General features: G+C 41.7%; 1 protein-coding gene across 3 annotated transcripts; it reads left to right on the top strand.

Annotated features, from left to right (window-relative positions):
* Positions 1-110: 110 nt before the first annotated feature.
* LOC115159880 (myosin heavy chain, fast skeletal muscle-like) lies at positions 111-19,849 on the top strand. 3 transcript variants are annotated; one of them, XM_029709966.1, is made up of 40 exons: positions 111-184; positions 728-946; positions 1,300-1,443; positions 1,696-1,852; positions 2,091-2,118; positions 2,293-2,407; positions 3,658-3,750; positions 3,981-4,044; positions 4,150-4,248; positions 5,025-5,128; positions 5,322-5,460; positions 5,575-5,690; positions 5,835-5,984; positions 6,080-6,250; positions 6,403-6,706; positions 6,859-6,926; positions 7,065-7,152; positions 7,401-7,518; positions 7,864-7,987; positions 8,233-8,369; positions 8,635-8,890; positions 9,006-9,248; positions 9,357-9,533; positions 9,656-9,801; positions 9,899-9,989; positions 10,239-10,628; positions 10,924-11,050; positions 11,190-11,308; positions 11,434-11,630; positions 11,799-11,982; positions 12,459-12,624; positions 12,823-12,947; positions 14,909-15,217; positions 15,355-15,558; positions 17,531-17,656; positions 17,884-18,054; positions 18,338-18,442; positions 18,526-18,621; positions 18,768-18,899; positions 19,536-19,849. In XM_029709966.1, the coding sequence occupies exons 2-40, from the start codon at positions 740-742 to the stop codon at positions 19,548-19,550; spliced, it is 5,805 nt and encodes a 1,934-aa protein (XP_029565826.1). In that variant the 5' UTR covers positions 111-184; positions 728-739; the 3' UTR covers positions 19,551-19,849. The 3 variants fall into 3 exon arrangements, with proteins under 3 accessions (XP_029565826.1, XP_029565824.1, XP_029565825.1); XM_029709964.1 differs by having other exon boundaries at positions 5,572-5,690; XM_029709965.1 differs by lacking the exon at positions 111-184 and having other exon boundaries at positions 715-946; positions 5,572-5,690.
* Positions 19,850-22,097: the final 2,248 nt, after the last annotated feature.

The raw sequence follows: 22,097 nt of genomic DNA, 5'->3' as shown, positions 1-22,097 counted from the left end.
GTATGAAATGTGTTTTGTGCATGGAATGTGTTTTTAAGTGGATTAATCTGGGATGCCATTCAACTTTTTTTGCAACTCTTCAGGTGGGATGAGACTAAGTACCGGTAATGTGTGTTTAATCATGACACCTCAATGTCTTACAGAACCCTCTAACACACAATTTAATCTGGGAGAGGAAGACAAGGTGAGACATTGTTAGTTTTTCACTCACATTTTTTCTATTGGAGAGTATTCTATGAGAGACACTGTTTTATTAATTACACAAGCTTACTACTTACCTAACTTTGTTGCTAATGTATAAAAGAATGAGCTACCAAACCCGCTCACAGGATTGGTTAACTCTTGAGGTCCGTCTGGTCTCGACCAATTTAGGTAAATCCTCTAATCCTTTTATTGGAATAATATAAAAACATGAATTCCCTGGTGCCGCCACGGCAGTTTAGGACTGTGGTGTTGAATGAATTCATTGAGGATTGCAGTTGTTTCAACTGATTGTAGTATTTATTTGTTGAAATTGTGGTGCTGAGGTTGTGCCTTGTGGTTATAGTTATTCTTATTATTTGAATTGTAATGTAAATTGTTCTTCCTGTTGTGAGAATTTTTATACTCAGGGCAACATTGGGAATGAGACCTTGGTATCAATTGGGCTATCCTGAATAAATTACAGTGAATAAAAAAAAAAATGTTTAATTCAAAATAAACTCAATCATTTGTTTATGTTTCTCAGTGAGTTGCCACCATGAGTACCGACGCAGAGATGGCCTCTTATGGCAAAGCTGGTGTATACCTCCGTAAGCCTGAGAAGGAGAGGATTGAGGCCCAAAGCAAGCCCTTCGATGCAAAGAATGCCTGCTATGTGACCGATGTTAAGGAGCTGTACCTCAAGGGTACCATTGTTGGCAGAGAAGGGGGAAAGGTCCAAGTGAATGTCCTTGACACTGGGGAGGTAAGCCTACAACATAGGACAGAATTCAGTTTCAAGTTGAAGTTTGTTTATTCACAATTATATTTCAAAGAAAAATAACTTCAGATGTTGCAGGAGAACTTAAAACTTGTAGTGTATTTGAGGTTTAAAAAGGCTTCTGAATTTTGTAATTTCAGACATAATAATGAACATTTCCTGTTGCTGCACGATTATTTTACTGGTGTAGTAAACTGGCTCCAATTAAGATCCTACATCTGTACAGTAAAATGTATGACTGACTTGATGATTACGAAATCAAAGCAGTGTCGACACAGATTCAGTAACAGTTCTTCCAATTGATCCAAGTGTAATGTAGATTACCGACTGATTTTCAGACTAATGACTTCAAAGAAGCTGATGTCTTCGAAATGAACCCTCCAAAGTTTGACATGATTGAGGACATGGCCATGATGACCTACCTCAATGAAGCCACTGTCCTGTATAACCTCAAAGAGCGTTATGCAGCATGGATGATCTACGTAAGAAACTTATTGTACATATAAATTACTGTATATAGGTATATATACACACTCATAAGTGAACATAGGACACCACCATATAAGGGAAATCTAAAATGCCAAAACTCCAAAATGCACATGCTTTTAAAAACACCTTTGCAAAAATGATGTAACTGAATACAAGAAACACTTGTTAGTGTTCCATAGAAGCTCTATACAGTTTAACAGAAAGGCTGATTTTGCTAATCCCCTAACTTCCTTCCCTTCATCCAGACCTACTCCGGTCTGTTCTGTGCCACGGTGAACCCCTACAAGTCCCTCCCTGTGTACGACGAAGAGGTTGTTAACGCTTACAGAGGAAAGAAGCGCATGGAGGCTCCACCCCATATCTTCTCTGTCTCTGACAGGGCCTATCAGTTCATGTTGACGGGTATGATTTTATACATGTGGATGAACGGATAGATTGATGGATAAATAGATAGAAGCTCATACAAACAGATATGGGCAGCCAAGGTACTAGCTGGAAACATCAATGCAATAGTATTTTTTAAATTTACATCTAGTGAAAAGCGTGTGCAACACTATCCACTACTTTAAGATAATTGGCAAATGCCATAATGTATCAAAACTGTTTATAATCATATTCTTTGTTGTTTTTTTGCCTGCAGATAGGGAGAACCAGTCTATCCTGATTACGTAAGTTCTCAACTAACATCTAACATTATAGTTAGTTGGATATCATAACAATTATTAAGCGTATACATGAACTATAGTAAATGAGTAAACAACTCAAAGTGTACTTTTTAGTGATTATGTTTTGAATGTCTGACACTGAAACATGAACCTCTTATTCTCTGTCATATAAACCAGCGGAGAATCTGGTGCAGGAAAGACTGTCAACACCAAGCGTGTCATCCAATACTTTGCCACCATTGCTGTGTCTGGAGGAGAAAGGAAGAGGGCGGCAGAACCCGGCAAAATGCAGGTACAGGTGTACGATCTTAATTTGATGACCCTGTTGCAGGACAACTTTCAATGCAATGCAGGAAATGTAAAACTTGTAGTGTGTTTTAGGTTTAAAAATCCTTTTGAAGTTTTCACTTTGACCTTTAAGACTTGATTTCGCCTTAAGAAAAATGTATCATCCCCTACAAATATTTCCATTAATTATACTGAACAAAAATATAAACGCAATATGAAACAATTTCAAAGATTTTACTGAGTTACATTTCATATAAGGAAATCAGTCAATTGAAATAAATTCATTAGTCCCTAATCTATTTCACATTACTGGGAATACAGATATGCATCTGTTGGTTACAGATACTGTACCTTTAAAAAAAAGTAAGGGCATGGATCAGAAAATCAGTCAGTATCTTGTGTGACCATGCAGCGCAACACATCTCCTTTGCATAGAGCTGATCAGGCTGTTTATTGTGGAATGTTGTCCCACTCCTCTTCAATGGTTGTGCGAAGTTGCTGGATATTGGTGTGAACTGGAACAAGCTGTCGTACATGTCGATCCAGAGCATCCCAAACATGGCATGACAATGGGCCTCAGGATCTCGTCACGGAATCTCTGTGCATTCAAATTTCGATCTATAAAATTATATTCTATTTAAACATGAGACACCTGTAGCATTGTGTTGTGTGACAAGACTGCACATTTTCGAGTGGCCTTTTATTGTCCCCAGCACAAGGTGCACTTGAGTAATGATCAAGCTGTTTAATTATCTTTTTGATATGCCAAACCTGTCAGGTGGATGGATTATCTTTGCAAAGGAGAAAAACGAACAGAGATGTAAACAAATTTGTGCACAACATTTGAGAGGAATATGTTTTTGTGTATATGGAACATTTCTGCGATTTTTTTTATTTCAGCTCATGAAACATGGGACCAACACTTTACATGTTGCATTTATATTTTTGTTCAGTGTATAATCCACATAATTATTCACATTTCCTGTTGCTACAGCATTATTTAGCTGCGGTGTCTGGCTCAAATTAAGATCCTACATCTGTAGGCCAGCCATATATAGCCAGTTTGTCACCGCAGCTATATATAGATCTTAATTTGAGCCAGTTTGACACCGCAGCTATATATATATTTAAATATATATATATATATATATATATATAGCTTATTTTAAGACAGTTCCACCACTGTTGAAGAAGGGTGTTCTACAGTACTGTATGTCATGCTGTTTCTGACCAACTTGTGTTCGTCTCCCTCAGGGGTCTCTTGAAGATCAGATTATTGCTGCCAACCCTCTGCTGGAGGCTTACGGTAATGCCAAGACAGTTCGGAACGACAACTCTTCTCGTTTTGTAAGTATGAGGGACACACTTGCCATACTTAAATATTCCTTATTGATCTAGAATGACATGACAATGAAAGGCTGTACGATTGAGACCTACTCAGTATTTCCAAATGTCAGTGTTAAACGACGGTTTAGAAATAAAGGAAAGCACTATTTTCAGAGTACTGAGATGGACACCATGACAGTTTCCTTTTGTTGACTCATTCCCTCATTTCTAACCCCCATGCTCTACTTTAGGGTAAATTCATCAGGATTCACTTCCACAGTAATGGCAAACTGTCTAGTGCTGACATTGAGACCTGTAAGTTGGGTGGATTGTTTGTCATGAATGCACAATGTCCTAAATTCACAGAGATTATGTTTTAAGGAGACCAAGCACTGAATGTTATCACCTGTTCTCTTTCAGACCTGCTGGAGAAGTCCAGAGTGACCTTCCAGCTGCCCGATGAGAGAAGCTACCACATATTCTACCAGATGATGACCAACCACAAGCCTGAGCTGATTGGTACGACAAAGTAGAAAGCTGTTTGACTATTTTTCTCATTTAGTTGACAGGGAAATTGCACCTGAAATGTGAAATGTGTCTTCCGAATTTAACCCAACCCCTCTGAATCAGAGAGGTGTGTGGGGGGATGCCTTAATCGACATCCTCGTCATCAGCGCCCGGGGAGCAGTTGTTATTGGGAGGTTAACTGCTTTGCTCAAGGACAGAACGGCAGATTTATCCACCTTGCTGGCTCGGGGATTCGTACCAGCGACCTTTCGGTTACTGGCCCAATGCTCTTAACCACTAGGCTACTTGCATGGAGAACTACTGCACTCCAGTGGAAATGATGGGGTAAAATCAATCAAACAATCCAAGACAAAGTGACAATTCACCACTCAAATGTTGCCCTTATTTGATGACAAGTTAAATGGTGTTGTGAAAGATGACATTTCCAGCCTCAGAGAGTTGGAGTCGCGCAAACCAATAAAGGTTCTTCCTGTAGTTTAATGTGCCTGAGAGTCATAAAGTCAGCTTCGTACTCCTGTGGTATAGACTCCTAGGAGGAATAGGGAGGAGAAATGATCAAATCCATACGGTTTCATTTGACCGCTCTATTTTTCACTGCATTACATTTGTATTTTGAGTTGCATTTGGCTCCTAATGCAGACACAGTACGTCCTTTATGTCCGTACTTTCTAACCTTAATCTTCATCTCTTGCAAGAGAGGAAAAGGGAGGGGAAAGCAAATTCCATCTGGTTTAACTAACTCTCTGTCCGGTTCTCCGTCCCCACAGAAATGACGCTCATCACCACCAACCCCTACGACTTCCCCATGATCAGCCAAGGGCAGATCAAAGTGGCCTCTATCGATGACAAAGAGGAGCTGGATGCCACAGATGTGAGTCTCAAACTATATACAAGAATGAATAACGCCTCTATCTCCACTGAATGCAATGCACAATTATATGTTGTAACTTAACTCCAAGCAGTGCAGCCCCATGACAGTTTTGTCCAGTTTGAAACTCCCTGCACTTGTGATATCTCCTGTATGTGCGTACACTAACTTTAACTATGAAATTCCTGTCACTCAGGCCGCCATTGACATCCTGGGCTTCACCAATGATGAGAAGATGGGCATCTACAAGCTGACCGGCGCTGTCATGCACCACGGCAACTTACGTTTCAAGCAGAAGCAGCGTGAGGAGCAGGCCGAGCCAGACGGCACAGAGGGTGAGTCATTTCTCCAAACACCGGAATAGACAGAATGAAACTGGTTTCTCTGTCAGAGTAACACTACATTTGTGCCTGTACATTTGTCCCTGATGCTCTTTCTCTCTACAGTAGCTGATAAAATCGGTTACCTCCTGGGTCTGAACTCAGCTGACATGCTGAAACTCCTGTGCTACCCCAGAGTGAAAGTTGGCAATGAGTTTGTGACCAAGGGACAGACCGTGCCTCAGGTGAGGTCTTTACATCCAAGATTACATAATTGCTACAACACCACGATTCATTTTATGTTCGATTTTTTTTTTTAAATCAAGCTCTATACCAGCAAGACATGATCAATGTCTCACATATTAACTGAAGGTATTGTTTTTGCACAGGTGTATAACTCTGTGAGCGCTCTGGCCAAGTCCATCTATGAGAGGATGTTCTTGTGGATGGTCATCCGTATCAACCAGATGTTGGACACCAAGCAACAAAGGAACTTCTACATCGGTGTGCTCGACATTGCTGGGTTTGAGATCTTTGACGTAAGTATGTGATTATTACAGAATAAAGAGTTTATGGCTTTAAGGTCTTATGACAGAAGGTGATTGAACTAATCTTCTTTGAACTTCACTAACAGTACAACAGCATGGAGCAGCTGTGTATCAACTTCACCAACGAGAAACTGCAACAGTTCTTCAACCATCACATGTTTGTCCTGGAGCAAGAGGAGTACAAGAAGGAGGGAATCATCTGGGAGTTCATTGATTTCGGCATGGACTTGGCTGCCTGCATTGAGCTTATTGAGAAGGTACGCAGACTGAGAATTCTACTTAAAAAATAATGTACTGTAGAATGGCCTACAACAGAGTTGACAGGGACGGATGTTGGAGTTGAGAGTGAATTATTATCCCTTTGATACAAGATGGCTGCAATTAATCCTGCTGTTACATTTTTCATCAGCCAATGGGCATCTTCTCCATCCTTGAAGAGGAGTGCATGTTCCCCAAGGCTTCAGACACTTCCTTCAAGAACAAGCTGTATGACCAGCATATGGGCAAGAAAAACACTTTCCAGAAGCCAAAGCCTGCCAAGGGAAAGGCCGAGGCCCACTTCTCCTTGGTGCACTACGCTGGTATTGTGGACTACAACATCTGTGGCTGGCTGGACAAGAATAAGGACCCCCTGAACGACTCAGTGGTGCAGCTCTACCAGAAGTCTTCAGTCAAACTGCTGGTTCTGATCTATGTTGATTCTCCAGCTGAAGGTCATTTAACATCGTTAAATAATAGTTTTTGCCAATATTCCCGATATCAACATTACATTACACAAACTATTTGGTAGCAGTTGCAAATAGATTATCTCCTAAATAAAATATGGTGTTCACCAAATCACTCATGATTTGAACTATTTTTACAGACAGAGCATCCAAGAAGGGAGGCAAGAAAAAGGGAGGCTCCATGCAGACAGTGTCTTCCCAGTTCAGGGTGAGCTTTTCAAACTTGTATTCAAAGTTATCTGGTTAACTTGTCTGGTCAACATTTTTAACGCACCTTATTGACCAGATAAGTTCATTTGTATGAACGATTTCTGAGGCGGCTGTTTGGCATGTCCCCGCCCTGCAGGAGAACTTGGGCAAGCTGATGACCAACTTGAGGAGCACTCACCCTCACTTTGTGCGCTGTCTGATCCCCAATGAGTCAAAGACTCCAGGTACAAGAAACATCGAGTGAAATACAAAATTGTAACCCAATGGTTTAGCAGCTAGTGAGATTCAGTACCTTAAAACAAAATAAGTACTAAGTAACTACCTGTACTTACATGTGGTACAAGATAGCTGATTATAAGTTATTCCCATATATTTACCCAGAAATAATAGCACTTACATCACCACAATGTAATTGTAGCCCTTACAATGTTTCAGTGTTTCTTAGCTTTAATGATATTTTGTGTTTTTCCAGGTCTGATGGAGAACTTCCTGGTTATCCACCAGCTAAGGTGTAACGGTGTACTGGAGGGTATCAGGATTTGTAGAAAGGGGTTCCCCAGCAGAATTCCCTACGGTGACTTCAAGCAGAGGTACCCTTTAGAAATGTCATCTATCTAACATGGCTCCATGTTAACTTTAGAATATAACTGAATTTGACAAAATAATAAGAAACTCAGAAACTCTTTCATTCTGAGATCTTAAAATATTATATTCTGAAATCTTAAAAGATTACATTCTGAGATTTAATAAATACAGACCAAAACAATGTTTGGCATCAATTGGCCTATGCTAGATTTCATAAAAAAATGTGAAAGAAGAATGGCTAGAATGTTCAGCTGATTTCATAAACAGTGGTAGAACTGTGACACAGCAACAGAATAGCTTTGTTTGCCCACAACTTAAAAACTGACAGTTGCCAGTCTCTCCTAATCCAGGTACAAAGTACTGAATCCCAGTGTTATCCCAGACGGAACATTTATGGACAACAAGAAGGCTTCTGAGAATCTGCTTGGGTCAATCAATGTGGCGCATGAGCAGTACAAGTTTGGACACACCAAGGTCAGGGTTCAAATACACTCAGGAAAGCAAACACAAAACATAAGTAAAACAACAATGTAAATGCTAACCACTCAACGCCTTTTTACAATAAATCTTGCCGTGTTGATCCCTCATTTAAATTCAACCCTGCTTTCTGACTTCTGATGACATCCATAGATAATGTTGACCTATTCTCAGGTGTTCTTAGTTCTTACCGGTGTCTCTGGCATTTACCTTCCTGTTACCTTCCTGTTACATGCGCTCAGGTGTTCTTCAAAGCTGGTCTGCTGGGTGTCCTGGAGGAGATGCGAGACGAGAGACTGGCCTCTCTGGTCTGCATGATACAGTCTCTGTGTCGTGGGTTCGTCATGAGGAAGGAGTTTGTGAAGATGATGGAGCGGAGGTGAGGGATAGAAGATATCTCAAGATAAAGGCTCATCCAAATTCATCTAACAGGGTTGCAGCGGTTTCCATTTAATCTCCAACGATTCCAGGGATAAAATTGAACATGTTATATTCACCTTAAATTTACAAATCCTATACTTTTTTGATTCATTAATTGAATTTCACTTTATTTTCTCTGAGGAGCTGGAACGTTGTCCTGTAAATAACATATTACTATTATTTAGCCATAACACTCACCAAGATCCCTGTTTCCTGTTGTTCAGAGAGGCTGTCTTCACCATCAAATACAACATTCGCTCATTCATGAATGTTAAACACTGGCCATGGATGAAGGTGTATTACAAGATCAAGCCACTGCTGAAGAGTGCTGAGACTGAGAAGGAGCTAGCCAACATGAAGGAGGACATTGAGAAGTGCAAAATTGCCCTGACCAAGGCTGAGGCCCGCAAGACAGAGCTTGAGGAGAAGATGGTGACCGTTCTGCAGGAGAGGAATGACCTGACGCTCCAAGTTGCATCTGTGAGCATCTGTCAATTGCCTGGCTTGATTGCCCATATTTTATTGAAGACGATGGACAGGAGGTGTGCACTGATTAAATTCATGTCTGCCTATTTTTCTATCATTGTGAAACTAGGAATCAGAGAATCTGACTGATGCTGAGGAGAGGTGCGAGGGGCTGATCAAGAGTAAGATCCAGCTGGAGGCCAAACTCAAAGAGACGACCGAAAGGCTGGAGGATGAGGAGGAGATGAATGCTGAGCTGACCTCCAAGAAGAGGAAGCTGGAGGATGAGTGTTCGGAGTTGAAGAAGGACATTGATGACCTGGAGCTCACCCTGGCCAAAGTGGAGAAGGAGAAACACGCCACTGAAAACAAGGTCTAAAATGTTGACATAGCTGAACAATAGTAAAATCAAACCAAAGCTAAACAATGATTGAAACTAACCACACAACTTACATACAAATGTTTTTGCTGCTGTGTCCAGGTCAAAAATCTGACTGAGGAGATGGCCTCTCAAGATGAGAGCGTTGCCAAGCTGACCAAGGAGAAGAAAGCCCTCCAAGAGGCCCACCAGCAGACACTGGATGACCTGCAGGCAGAGGAGGACAAAGTCAACACTCTGACCAAGGCCAAGGCCAAGCTGGAACAGCAAGTTGATGACGTGAGTGGTGTCACACTTTATCGAGTCATGGATTTCTATATTGTTAGATTATACATTTAGCTAGGCCACGGCATAATCATTGATTGTTTAAAATTAACTGACACAAGTATCTTAACATGTAGCTTGAGGCTTCTCTGGAGCAAGAGAAGAGGCTCCGTATGGACTTTGAGAGAGCCAAGAGAAAGCTGGAGGGAGACCTGAAACTGGCCCAGGAATCCATAATGGACCTGGAGAATGACAAGCAGCAGTCTGAAGAAAAGATCAAAAAGTACATTAAAAAAATAGTTTTCTGTAGTTAGGAGTTTGAAAGACTCTTTTAAATGAAAAAAATACTGCTGAGTAGTGATGCATTTATCTTACCATAGGAAGGACTTTGAGACCAGCCAGCTCCTCAGCATGATTGAGGATGAGCAGTCTCTGGGTGGTCAGCTGCAGAAGAAAATCAAGGAACTCCAGGTACAGTAGAGTATCTAAACCTGGCTTCAGTATAGTATTCCATATAATACTAGATGTTCTAGATACTAGATGTTCAAGATACTACATGTTCTAGAGACTACATATTCTAGATACTAGATGTCAGTCTTACGTATTTAGCAACTTTCAACAATAAAACTTTGTATAAATACACAACTATCCAGCCTATTTTTTATTTTTTTGCAAGGTCAGTTTAAATTTCTCCATCCTAAACCCCCTGCCTTGTTTTAGGCTCGTATTGAGGAACTGGAGGAGGATATTGAGGCTGAGCATTCTGCCAGGGCAAAGGTTGAGAAGCAGAGGGCCGATCTCTCCAGGGAACTTGAGGAGATCAGTGATAGGCTGGAGGAAGCTGGAGGAGCCACTGCTGCTCAGATCGAGATGAACAAGAAGCGCGAGGCTGAGTTCCAGAAACTGAGACGCGACCTCGAGGAGTCGACCCTGCAGCACGAGGCCACAGCCGCAGTCCTGAGGAAGAAGCAGGCTGACAGCGTGGCGGAGCTCGGAGAGCAGATCGACAACCTGCAGCGTGTCAAGCAGAAGCTGGAGAAGGAGAAGAGCGAGTACAAGATGGAGATTGATGACCTCTCCAGCAACATGGAGGCTGTCACCAAGACTAAGGTGAGTATTTGAATCAAACCCCAAATACTCAACATGAATGGATGAATGGAATGCTGCCAGACAGCAGAATGGCATCCAGCTCTAAAGTTGGACACATTTGTAAGCACACCACAGCTTCCTAGTGGGTTAATCCTATAAGCATATAGGGTAGTGCAATGACCTTGAAGGTGCAGGGCTGGAGTAGCATCGCTCCCAAATTACTATCTACAAAACCCTACTGAAAGACAGAAATGTATACAAGCTGTACACCATAAGAATGTAAAATAAAAATGACATATCTATATTTCACTAACAGGGCAATCTGGAGAAGATGTGCCGTACTATTGAGGATCAGCTGAGTGAGCTCAAGACTGGGAACGATGAGAACCTTCGCCAGATCAACGACATCAGTGGACATAGGGCCAGACTCCTGACTGAGAACGGTACCCACAACAATGACCAACACATTTTCCATACATAATCTAAATCAGTACCCAACAACATGTGTTAGGGGCTATTGTACAAGGATACAGTATTTTTAAGAACAGAAGAATTTACAATGTGTATTCTCATCCCTTGCAGGTGAGTTTGGACGCCAGCTGGAAGAGAAGGGAGCTCTGGTGTTTCAGCTGACCAGAGGCAAGCAGGCCTTCACACAGCAGGTGGAGGAGCTAAAGAGGCAGATTGAGGAGGAGGTCAAAGTAAGGGAGGCAAAATGCTCTACCAAGCACAGAGTATAGAGTCAAATGCCTCTTGTCATGTTTATAATAACTAAACCATCCTCAGCAATGTATTACTGTAACCTGTTTTGCTATCTCTCACTCAGGCTAAGAATTCCCTGGCCCATGGTGTCCAGTCTGCCCGCCATGACTGTGACCTTCTGAGGGAGCAGTTTGAGTTGGAGCAAGAGGCCAAGGCAGAGCTGCAACGCTGCATGTCTAAGGCCAACAGCGAGGTGGCTCAGTGGAGGACCAAGTATGAGACGGATGCCATCCAGCGCACAGAGGAGCTTGAGGAGGCCAAGTAAGCAGTTACACTTGAAAAGAAACCTCTCATTAGAACTATGATCCTAAATGTGCGCATCTTCACACCTTCCTAATTTCACTTAGTTATGAGGCATCGTGTTTATATGATACGTTTGTCTGAATACCTGTGGAAGCATTAGAAGATGGACTCTTTCCTGTCTAACAGGAAAAAGCTGACGCAGCGTCTGCAGGACGCTGAGGAAATGATTGAGGCAACAAACTCAAAGTGTGCTTCGCTGGAGAAGACCAAGCAAAGGCTGCTGGGAGAGGTGGAGGACATCATGATTGATGTAGAGAGGGCCAACGCTATGGCTGGCAACCTCGATAAGAAGCAGAGGAACTTCGACAAGGTGAAAAAGAACACTTCACACACTATACTGACTTTGAAATGTGCTATTAAATGGACTGGAAAAATAAATAGCAACAACACAACAACAAAAGATCTGATAGGCATTATCAATATGACCCTGCTGGTCATCTATGAACATCTTGGCCATGTTCTGTTATAATCTCCACCCGGCACAGCCAGAAGAGGACTGGCCACCCCTCATAGCCTGGTTCCTTTCTAGGTTTCTTCCTAGATTCTGGCCTTTCTAGGGAGTTTTTCCTAGCCACCGTGCTTCTACACCTGCATTGCTTGCTGTTTGTGGTTTTAGGCTGGGTTTCTGTACAGCACTTTGTGACATCAGCTGATGTAAGAAGGGTTTTATAAATAAATTTGATTGATTGATGTGCCTCCAGTAATCATAATGTATCATGGCTTATTTCTGATTAGAGGTAAAAGATGCATCAAGAATAAACTGTTAAATCCCATAAAATCCAATAGGTTCTGGCTGAGTGGAAGCAGAAGTATGAGGAGGGCCAGGCTGAGCTGGAAGGAGCTCAGAAGGAGGCTCGTTCTATGAGCACAGAGCTCTTCAAGATGAAGAACTCCTATGAGGAGGCTCTGGATCAGCTGGAGACTCTGAAGAGAGAGAACAAGAACCTCCAACGTGAGTAAACAGCAGGAGTTGTTTATTTGGCCCATTTGGAGTGTACAGTTTACAATCACTTTTTTATTGTTATCAGTTATAGCTGTATTCTTTTGAAACATCTATGGTAGCAAAAGGCTTTTATGCAAAGCTGTATGATATTTGGCAACAATCACCAAAAATCTCCCTGTTCTAAACCATTTCTCGGTGTTTGTGCAGAAGAGATCTCTGACCTGACTGAACAGATCGGAGAGACAAGCAAGAGCATCCATGAGCTGGAAAAGGCCAAGAAGACTGTAGAGATGGAGAATTCTGAGATCCAGACCGCTCTGGAGGAGGCTGAAGTGAGCAGATAGTATACATCCTTATGTAGTCAAATAATTAAACAGAATGAAAGCTACAGTGCTGTTCAGTACTCCTGTATTGGTACTTCTTGTGGTAATATAGCTTACAGTTCTTCACTAGGTGGTGCGCTGCTCGGAATAGCGGACGTGCATAAAGATGGCGGTCTCCATGTAGTTACCACAAATTACCCTCCGTCACTCATTTTTTGTATCTGCATTACCGGTGCATCAATTCTGACACCAACAGGCTCTTGAACAGGTTCTATCCCCAAGCAATATGACTGACAAATAGCTACACGGACTATCTGAGTTTATTGACCTTTTATTTCAATCTTTGCACACTCACAGGGCCCTACCCACTCTCACACATACTCACTCCATCATCTGCTCACTCACAGGGCCCTACCCACTCTCACACATACTCACTCCATCATCTGCTCACTCACACATACTCACTCCATCATCCGCTCACTCACAGGGCCCTACCCACTCTCACACATACTCACTCCATCATCTGCTCACTCACACATACTCACTCCATCATCCGCTCACTCACAGGGCCCTACCCACTCTCACACATACTCACTCCATCATCTGCTCACTCACAGGGCCCTACCCACTCTCACACATACTCACTCCATCATCTTCTCACTCACACATACTCACTCCATCATCCGCTCACTCACAGGGCCCTACCCACTCTCACACACAGTCACTCCATCATCTGCTCACTCACAGGGCCCTACACACTCTCACACACACTCACTCCATCTGCTCACTCACACACACTCCATCATCTGCTCACTCACACATACTCACCCCATCTGCTCACACACACTCACTCATCTGCTCACTCACACATACTCACTCCCTCTGCTCACTCACAGGGCCCACCCACTCTCACACACACTCACTCCATCTGCTCACTCACACACACTCACTCATCTGCTCACTCACACACACTCACTCACTCCATCATCTGCTCACTCACACATACTCACTCCATCTGCTCACTCACACCTAATATGCACATACATTTATACTGACTCTACACACCCACTCACATACTTTATTATATATATTTTTTATGTAACCTTTATTTAACTAGGCAAGTCAGTTAAGAACAAATTCTTATTTACAGTGACGTCCTACCCCGACCAAACCCGGACGACACTGGGCCAATTGTGCGCCGCCCCTATGGGACTACCAATCACGGCCGGTTGGGATACAGCCTGGATTCAAACCAGGGTGTCTGTAGTGATGCCTCAAGCACTGAGATGCAGTGCCTTAGACCGCTGCGCCACTCGGGAGCATACAAGCTGCTGCTACTCTGTTTATCTTACATCCTGTTGTCTAATCACCTTACCCCTATACATATCTACTTCCATCACTCCAGTATCCCTGCACATATAAATATGGTATTGAATTATTATTTTTTTTTTTTATATAGTATGTTTACTTACTTTATTGTGTATTCATATTTCCTATTCTTATTTCTCATGTGTTTTTTTTCTAGTAATACATTGTTATTGATTATTGCATTGTTATGTTTTGAGTTTGCAAGAAAGGCATTTCACTGTACTTGTGCATATGACTTTAAAACTCGAAACATTAGCACAGTATACATGATCCTGTTTCTAGCTCCCAGACATCGGCATATATATAATTTAATAAAGTAGATTGTGTTGATTTATTGGCACATTGAACCATGTCGTGCGCCATAGTTTAAAAACTCGGATTGCAGTGTTAAAACAATGACGTCATATCTGTGTTCTGCCATCTTTATGCACATTGTGAAGAGTGGGCACTTTTTGATTTATGCAACTGCTTTAGGTCTTATAAACACAAAAGTAGGAGAGACAATTGTTACTTTTAGCTGTCTCCAAGTCTTATAATGTTTTAATTGCTGGGATAACCTCCCATGTCAAGCATTCTGTGACAAATGTCTTTTATTTGTCCAGGGAACACTGGAGCACGAGGAATCCAAGATTCTGCGTGTGCAGCTGGAGCTGAACCAGGTCAAGGGGGAGGTGGACAGGAAGCTGGCAGAGAAGGACGAGGAGATGGAGCAGATCAAGAGGAACAGCCAGCGGATTATAGAATCCATGCAGAACACACTGGACTCTGAGGTCTGCAGCAGGAGCGACGCCCTGAGGGTGAAGAAGAAGATGGATGGAGACCTGAATGAGATGGAGATGCAGCTGAGCCATGCCAACAGACAGGCCACTGAGGCCACGAAACAGCTGAGGAATGTCCAGGGACAACTTAAGGTAAAGAATGTCAAAACTTGTGACTGATTTGTTTTGGTCAAAGATTAATCAAGCAATGTAATAAAGTAGAACAGCAGTCACATTTTTCATAAAGACAACATTCACACGTCCTAATATTCTGTCGTTTTGAATTCCAGGATGCCCAATTGCTCCTTGATGACGCTGTCCGTGAGTCAGAAGACATGAAGGAGCAGGCCGCCATGGTGGAACGCAGGAACGGTCTGATGATGGCAGAGATTGAGGAGCTGAGGGCTGCTCTAGAGCAGACTGAGAGAGGCCGCAAAGTGGCTGAGCAAGAGCTGGTGGACGCCAGTGAGCGTGTGGGACTGCTCCACTCTCAGGTACGGGTCTGGTCACTCATTGGCAGTGTGAGATGATATGAGGAGAATGCCTAGAAAGCTGTACTACTATGGCTGACCCTGTAAAACAATACATTTCACAGCACCTATCCAGTGTATGTGACAACATTATTTGGGGATAAGGTAAAAAAGGGACTAGACAGTGATTTCATAAATCTAAAGATTTTTCAGGGATTATATCTTCACTGGGGGAGGCAAATGGAATTTCCACTTAATGGAACCAAATGAAACAGTTGTCTCCAACGTGCCTTTCATGACAAAATCTTTGTCATGTCCTATTTTAGCTCATTCTAGACATACAGTGCATTCGGAAAGTATTCAGACCCCTTGACTTTTTCCACATTTTCTTACATTATTCTCAAATGGATTTAATAATTTTTTCCCCTCATCAATCTATAAACAATACCCCATAATGACAAAGCGAAAACAGGTTTTTAGAAATGTTTGCAAATGTATAAAAAATAGAAAAACAGAAATACCTTATTTACATAAGTATTCAGACCCTTTGCTATGAGACTCGAAATTGAGCTCAGGTACATCCTGTTTCCATTGATCATCCTTGAGATGTTTTTATGACTTGATTGGAGTCCAATTGTGGTAAATTCAATTGATTGGGCATGATTTGAAAAGGCACACACCTGTCTATATAAGGCCCCACAGTTGACAGTGCATGTCAGAGAAAAAAAACAAGCCATGAGGTCAAAGGAATTGTCTGTAGAGCTCCGAGACAGGATTGTGTCGAGGCACAGATCTAGGGAAGGGTACCAAAACATGTCTGCAGCATTGAAGACCCCCAAGAACACAGTGGCCTCCATCATTCTTAAATGGAAGAAGTTTGAAACCACCAAGACTCTTCCTAGAGCTGGCCGCCCGGCCAAACTGAGCAATCGGGGAAGAAGGGTCTAGGTCAGGGAGTGACCAAGAACCTGATGGTCACTCTGACAGAGCTCTAGAGTTCCTCTGTGGAGATGGGAGAACATTCCAGAGGGCCAACCATCTCTGCAGCACTCCACCAATCAGGCCTTCGTGGTGGAGTTGCCAGACGGAAGCCTCTCCTCAGTGAAAGGCACATGACAGCCCACTTGGAGTTTGCCAAAAGGAACCTAAAGACTCTCAATCTTGTTTCTCATGGTCTATCTGGTCTGATGAAACCAAGATTGAACTCTTTGGCCTGAATGCCAAGCATCACGCCTGGAGGAAACCTTGCACCCTGTGGTGATGTTTTTCAGCGGTAGGGACTGGGAAACTACTCAGAATTGAGGGAAAGATGAACGGAGCAAAGTACAGAGAGATCCTTGATAAAAACCTGCTCCAGAGCGCTCAGGACGTCAGACTGGGTCGAAGATTCACCTTCTAACAGGACAACAACCCTGAGCACACAGCCAAGACAATGCAGGAGTGGCTTCAGGACAAGTCCTTGAGCGGAGAAACTCCCCAAATACGTGTGCCAAGCTTGTAGCGTTATACCCAAGAAGAGTCGAGACTATCGCTGCCAAAGGTGCTTCAACAAAGTACTTAGTAAAGGGTCTGAATACTTATGTAAATGTGATATTTCAGTAAAAAAAAAAAGATAAATTAGTAAAAAATTCTAAAAAACAGTTTTTACTTTGTCATTATGGAGAATTGTGTGTAGATTGATGAGGGGTGGGACAATTTAATCAATTCTAGAATATGGCTGTAATGTAGCAAAATCTGGAAAACATCAAGGGGTCTGAATACTTTCCGAATGCACTGTACATCCATGCCATCTCCAATACTATAGCATACTTTATAAAGTACATTAAAGGAAATGAATTACCTAAATACTTGATTAAAATCAATTTATTTATTTTTTTTCTTTCAACAATATTAGCATTGAAGGTTATGGAGATTGGTTTCCATGGTGTGACTGGTATATTGTGTTGAAATAAGGCAGTTCAGCCAGTCATTGATTGTTCTACATTTTCTCCACCAGAACACCAACCTTCTGAACACTAAGAAGAAGCTGGAGGCTGACCTGGTGCAGGTGCAGGGAGAGGTGGACGACATTGTCCAGGAGACCAGGAACGCAGAAGAGAAGGCCAAGAAGGCCATCACTGATGTGAGTCTATATGTTTGGCCAAAACACAGTACAAGGTCTCCAGGTTAACTACATGAAAGTGTTAGTTAGAATTTGCAATCAGATTTTTCATAAGATTTTATGAGTGCAACAGTTAATAACAGCAGAATAACAAAGTCAAGACATGTGGTTCTCAGATCATTACAGGAAAACCTGTCTGTGTTGCCATAAGGTCTCACCTTCATTAAACCTATTTAATAATATTTCAGGCGGCCTTGATGGCTGAGGAGCTGAAGAAGGAGCAGGACACCAGCGCTCACCTGGAGAGGATGAAGAAGAACCTGGAGGTCACAGTCAAGGACCTGCAACACCGTCTGGATGAGGCAGAACATCTGGCCATGAAGGGTGGCAAGAAGCAGCTCCAGAAACTGGAGTCCAGGGTGAGTTATTCAGGCATTTAGAAGATGGGGTAAACAATTGCTTTCAATAACCCATGTTGATAAGGATACTGTCATTATCATTAGAAACTCTCCCATTAAATTTGCAAAAAGGACCTAGGAAGACACAAAAACTATGTGATAGTTGAGTATCTAAACAAAGTCTGTATTAACTTTCGTCAACACCTTTTCTTTATGTTAGCCTGGAGGAATCTACCTCTATTTATTTGCAGTGATTTGAAACTGATTCCTCCTCGTAAAAAACATGACCATTTCATCTGTGAAGGTACGTGAGCTGGAGGCTGAGGTGGAGTCCGAGCAGAGAAGAGGTGTAGACGCAGTTAAGGGAGTCCGCAAGTATGAGCGCAGAGTCAAGGAGCTCACATACCAAGTAAGAAAAGCACCTTAACACACAGTAATACAGACAGATGTGTATGAAAGGATGGACACTGATACATCTACTTCCGCCCACAGACTGAGGAGGACAATAAGAATGTTATCAGACTTCAGGACCTGGTAGAAAAGCTGCAGCTTAAAGTGAAGGCCTACAAGAGGCAGGCTGAGGAAGCGGTGAGTTAGGCCTAAAATGAATAGCAAGTATAACGGTTTTAGCCTGTATTAAGTTGTGTAGCGAACTTGGCCATAGTAAGCAATGCATGAAACAAATATGCCATCCTGAATAAACCACTGATGTTGTTCTTTGTCCCTCCTCCCAGGAGGAACAAGCCAACCAGCACATGTCTAAGTTCCGTAAGGTTCAGCATGAGCTGGAGGAGGCTGAGGAACGCGCTGACATTGCAGAGTCCCAGGTCAACAAGCTCAGAGTCAAGAGCCGTGACCCCGGAAAGGTAAAGATCTCCTTTTAAACCTACACCTGAATAATGTTCAAGTAAGACTTCATCATCATCAATAAAGGCTGTCACAGACTCAGATTAAACCTAATTCTAATTCAAAACAAATAATAGTTTGGCTGCAATAACATGGCCAAAATCATTATTGGACGCAATTAAAGAAGCTATAAGTAACAATTCCACCTGTCAATTACAATATAAATCCACATGAGCAAAACATACCTTTTAGAAGGCCGCATAGCACTTTTACAGCTAATTAGCAATTTTACTGTGACTAGCTGGTCCGGCTTTTGTTGTGTACAACTTCCCAAATTATGATTGGTTATCGTTTGAGACGTTCACCACAACAGCAAAAACATTAGCAGTACAAACTTCTTAACGTCTCTGCAACTGAGGTTTTTTGGATTATGACCATGGAGAAGAAGTACTAAGCCGTTCTAGGCGTTTCTAAGCAATGTTCTTAAAAAAACATGAAGAAATTGAATTTAAGGTTAATGTTCCTTTAATCTAAATTTTAAAAGATCAGAGGCATTTCATTCCAAGTAAATTTTCATGTAACCACAATTTTAGTTATTGGTGAGCTTGAGCCCAGAACTGGATATACTCATTAATATCTATTACTTTCTCTTACAGGCCAAAGAAGAGTAAACCTATTTTATTTTAAATAGAGAACTTGGACTGAACAATTCTTACGACAGCCTTCCATTATTCTAGCTACTACAAGGCAGAGAAACCAGGCCAGGGGCTTGGTGGTCAGTGGGGGTACTGGTTTTTCGTTATTTTTTCCCCTTGTCATTTGGTTTTTGTGTTGTTTTGTTGTCCATTTTGTTTTGATGCGTGTTGTTGTGGTTGTCTTGTGTGTAAAAGGGGTAGCCCACAAATTGTTTTGGGGACTTGTTTACACTGTTGTATGCTCTTTAATAAAACATATTTGAAATGTAAAAACATATGTACAGTACCCTTGGTGACTTCGTGAATTCACTTTACATGATAAAAAAACGGTTAAATTAACATATTACACAACTAGGAAACATCTTAGAAATGTAGGCCTATAAAGAAATTCAATATTACCCGAAAGCTGTGATGTAACAATTAGATTAGATTAAACCACTGACTCCACACTGTTCTGAAGGCACATTATAAGTATAATATTTAAGTGGTAATGCCAGAGAAGCCGGAGTTTGGAGGATATATTGGCAATAGAGGTCGACCGATTAATCGGAATGGCCGATTAATTAGGGCCGATTTCAAGTTTTCATACTAATCGGTATTTTTGGCCACCAATTTGCCGATTTAATTATATATATATATATATATATATATTTTTTTTTAAATGTTACACCTTTATTTAACTAGGCAAGTCAAATTAAGAACACATTCTTATTTTCAATGACGGCCTAGGAACGGGGGTTAACTGCTTTGTTCAGGGGGGATGTGGGGATTCGTTTTTGCAACCTTCCGGTTACTAGTCCAACGCTCTAACCACCTGCCTTACATTGCACTCCACGAGGCTGACTAACTGTTACACATTTACATTTTAGTCATTTAGCAGACGCTCTTATCCAGAGCGACTTACAGTAGTGAATGCATACATTTCATAAATTTTTTCTCCGTACTGGTCCCCCGTGGGAATCGAACCCACAACCCTGGCGTTGCAAACACCATGCTCTACCAACTGAGCCACACGGGAGGGCAGCAAGAAACCAAGGTAAGTTGCTAGCTAGCATTAAACTTATCTTATAAAAAACTATCAATCTTAACATAATCACTAGTTAACTACACATGGTTGATGATATTACTAGTTTATCTAACGTGTCCTGCATTGCATTTAATCGATGTGGTGCCTATTAATTTCTCATCGAATCACAGCCTACTTCGACAAACAGGTTATGATTTAACAAGCATATAAACCTGCATATTTAGTTAATATTGCCTGCTAACATGAATTTGTGTCACTTCTCTTGCGTTCCGTGCAAGCAGTCAGGGTATATACAGCAGTTTGGGCCGCCTGGCTCATTGCGAACTGTGTGAAGTCCATTTATTCCTAACAAAGGCCGTAATTAATTTGCCAGAATTGTACATAATTATGACAATACATTGAAGGTTGTGCAATGTAACAGGAATATTTAGACTTAGGGTTGCCACCAGTTAGATAAAATACGGAACGGTTCCGTATTTCACTGAAATAATAAACGTTTCGTTTTCGAAATGATAGTGTCTGGATTCGACCATATTAATGACCAAAGGCTCGTATTTCTATGTGTTATTATGTTATAATTAAGTCTATGATTTGATATTTGATAAAGCAGTCTGACTGAGCGATGGTAGGCACCAGCAGGCTCGTAAGCATTCATTCAAACAGCACCTTCGTGCGTTTTGCCAGCAGCTCTTCGCAATTCTTCAAGCATTGCGCTGTTTATGACTTCAAGCCTATCAACCCCCGAGATTAGACTTGTGTAACCCATGTGAAATGGCTAGTTAGTTAGCGGGTGCGCGCTAATAACGTTTCAAACGTCACTCGCTCTGAGACTTGGGAGTGGTTGTTCCCCTTGCTCTACTTGGGTAACGCTGCTTCGAGGGTGGCTGTTGTCGATATGTTCCTGGTTCGAGCCCAGGTAGGAGCGAGGAGAGGGACGGAAGCTATACTGTTACACTGGCAATACTAAAGTGCCTATAAGAACATCCAATAGTCAAAGGTATATGAAATACAAATGGTATAGAGAGAAATAGTCCTATAATTCCTATAATAACTACAACCTAAAACTTCTTACCTGGGAATATTGAAGACTCATGTTCAAAGGAACCACCAGCTTTCATACATTCTCATGTTCTGAGCAAGGAACTTAAACGTTAGCTTTTTTACATGGCACATATTGCAATTTTACTTTCTTCTCCAACACTTTGTTTTTGCATTATTTAAACCAAATTGAACGTTTCATTATTTATTTGAGGCTAAATTGATTTATTGATGTATTATATTAAGTTAAAATAAGTGTTCATTCAGTATTGTTGTAATTGACATTATTACAAATAAATAAATGGGGGGGGGATTGTCCGATTAATCGGTATCGGCTTTTTGGACCTCCAATAATCGGTATCGTTATCGGCGTTAAAAAAATCATAATCGGTCGACATCTAATTGGCAAGGGTGTTGTTGGGCCCCAGACGAAGTAATTTTGATGAATTTATTCATAC

Source organism: Salmo trutta, chromosome 23 (genome assembly GCF_901001165.1).
Source record: "Salmo trutta chromosome 23, fSalTru1.1, whole genome shotgun sequence".
Taxonomy (NCBI): domain Eukaryota; kingdom Metazoa; phylum Chordata; class Actinopteri; order Salmoniformes; family Salmonidae; genus Salmo; species Salmo trutta.
This window is presented reverse-complemented; position numbering and strand designations above follow the sequence as displayed.

Excerpts from the sequence above, each read along its gene's own strand:
- LOC115159880 (XM_029709964.1), top strand. The coding sequence starts at position 740 with ATGAGTACCGACGCAGAGATGGCCTCTTATGGCAAAGCTGGTGTATAC. Across the intron at positions 9,802-9,898 it reads TCTGAAGAAAAGATCAAAAA|GAAGGACTTTGAGACCAGCC; the intron begins GTACATTAAAAA and ends ATCTTACCATAG. Across the intron at positions 15,218-15,354 it reads ATGTCCAGGGACAACTTAAG|GATGCCCAATTGCTCCTTGA; the intron begins GTAAAGAATGTC and ends TTTGAATTCCAG.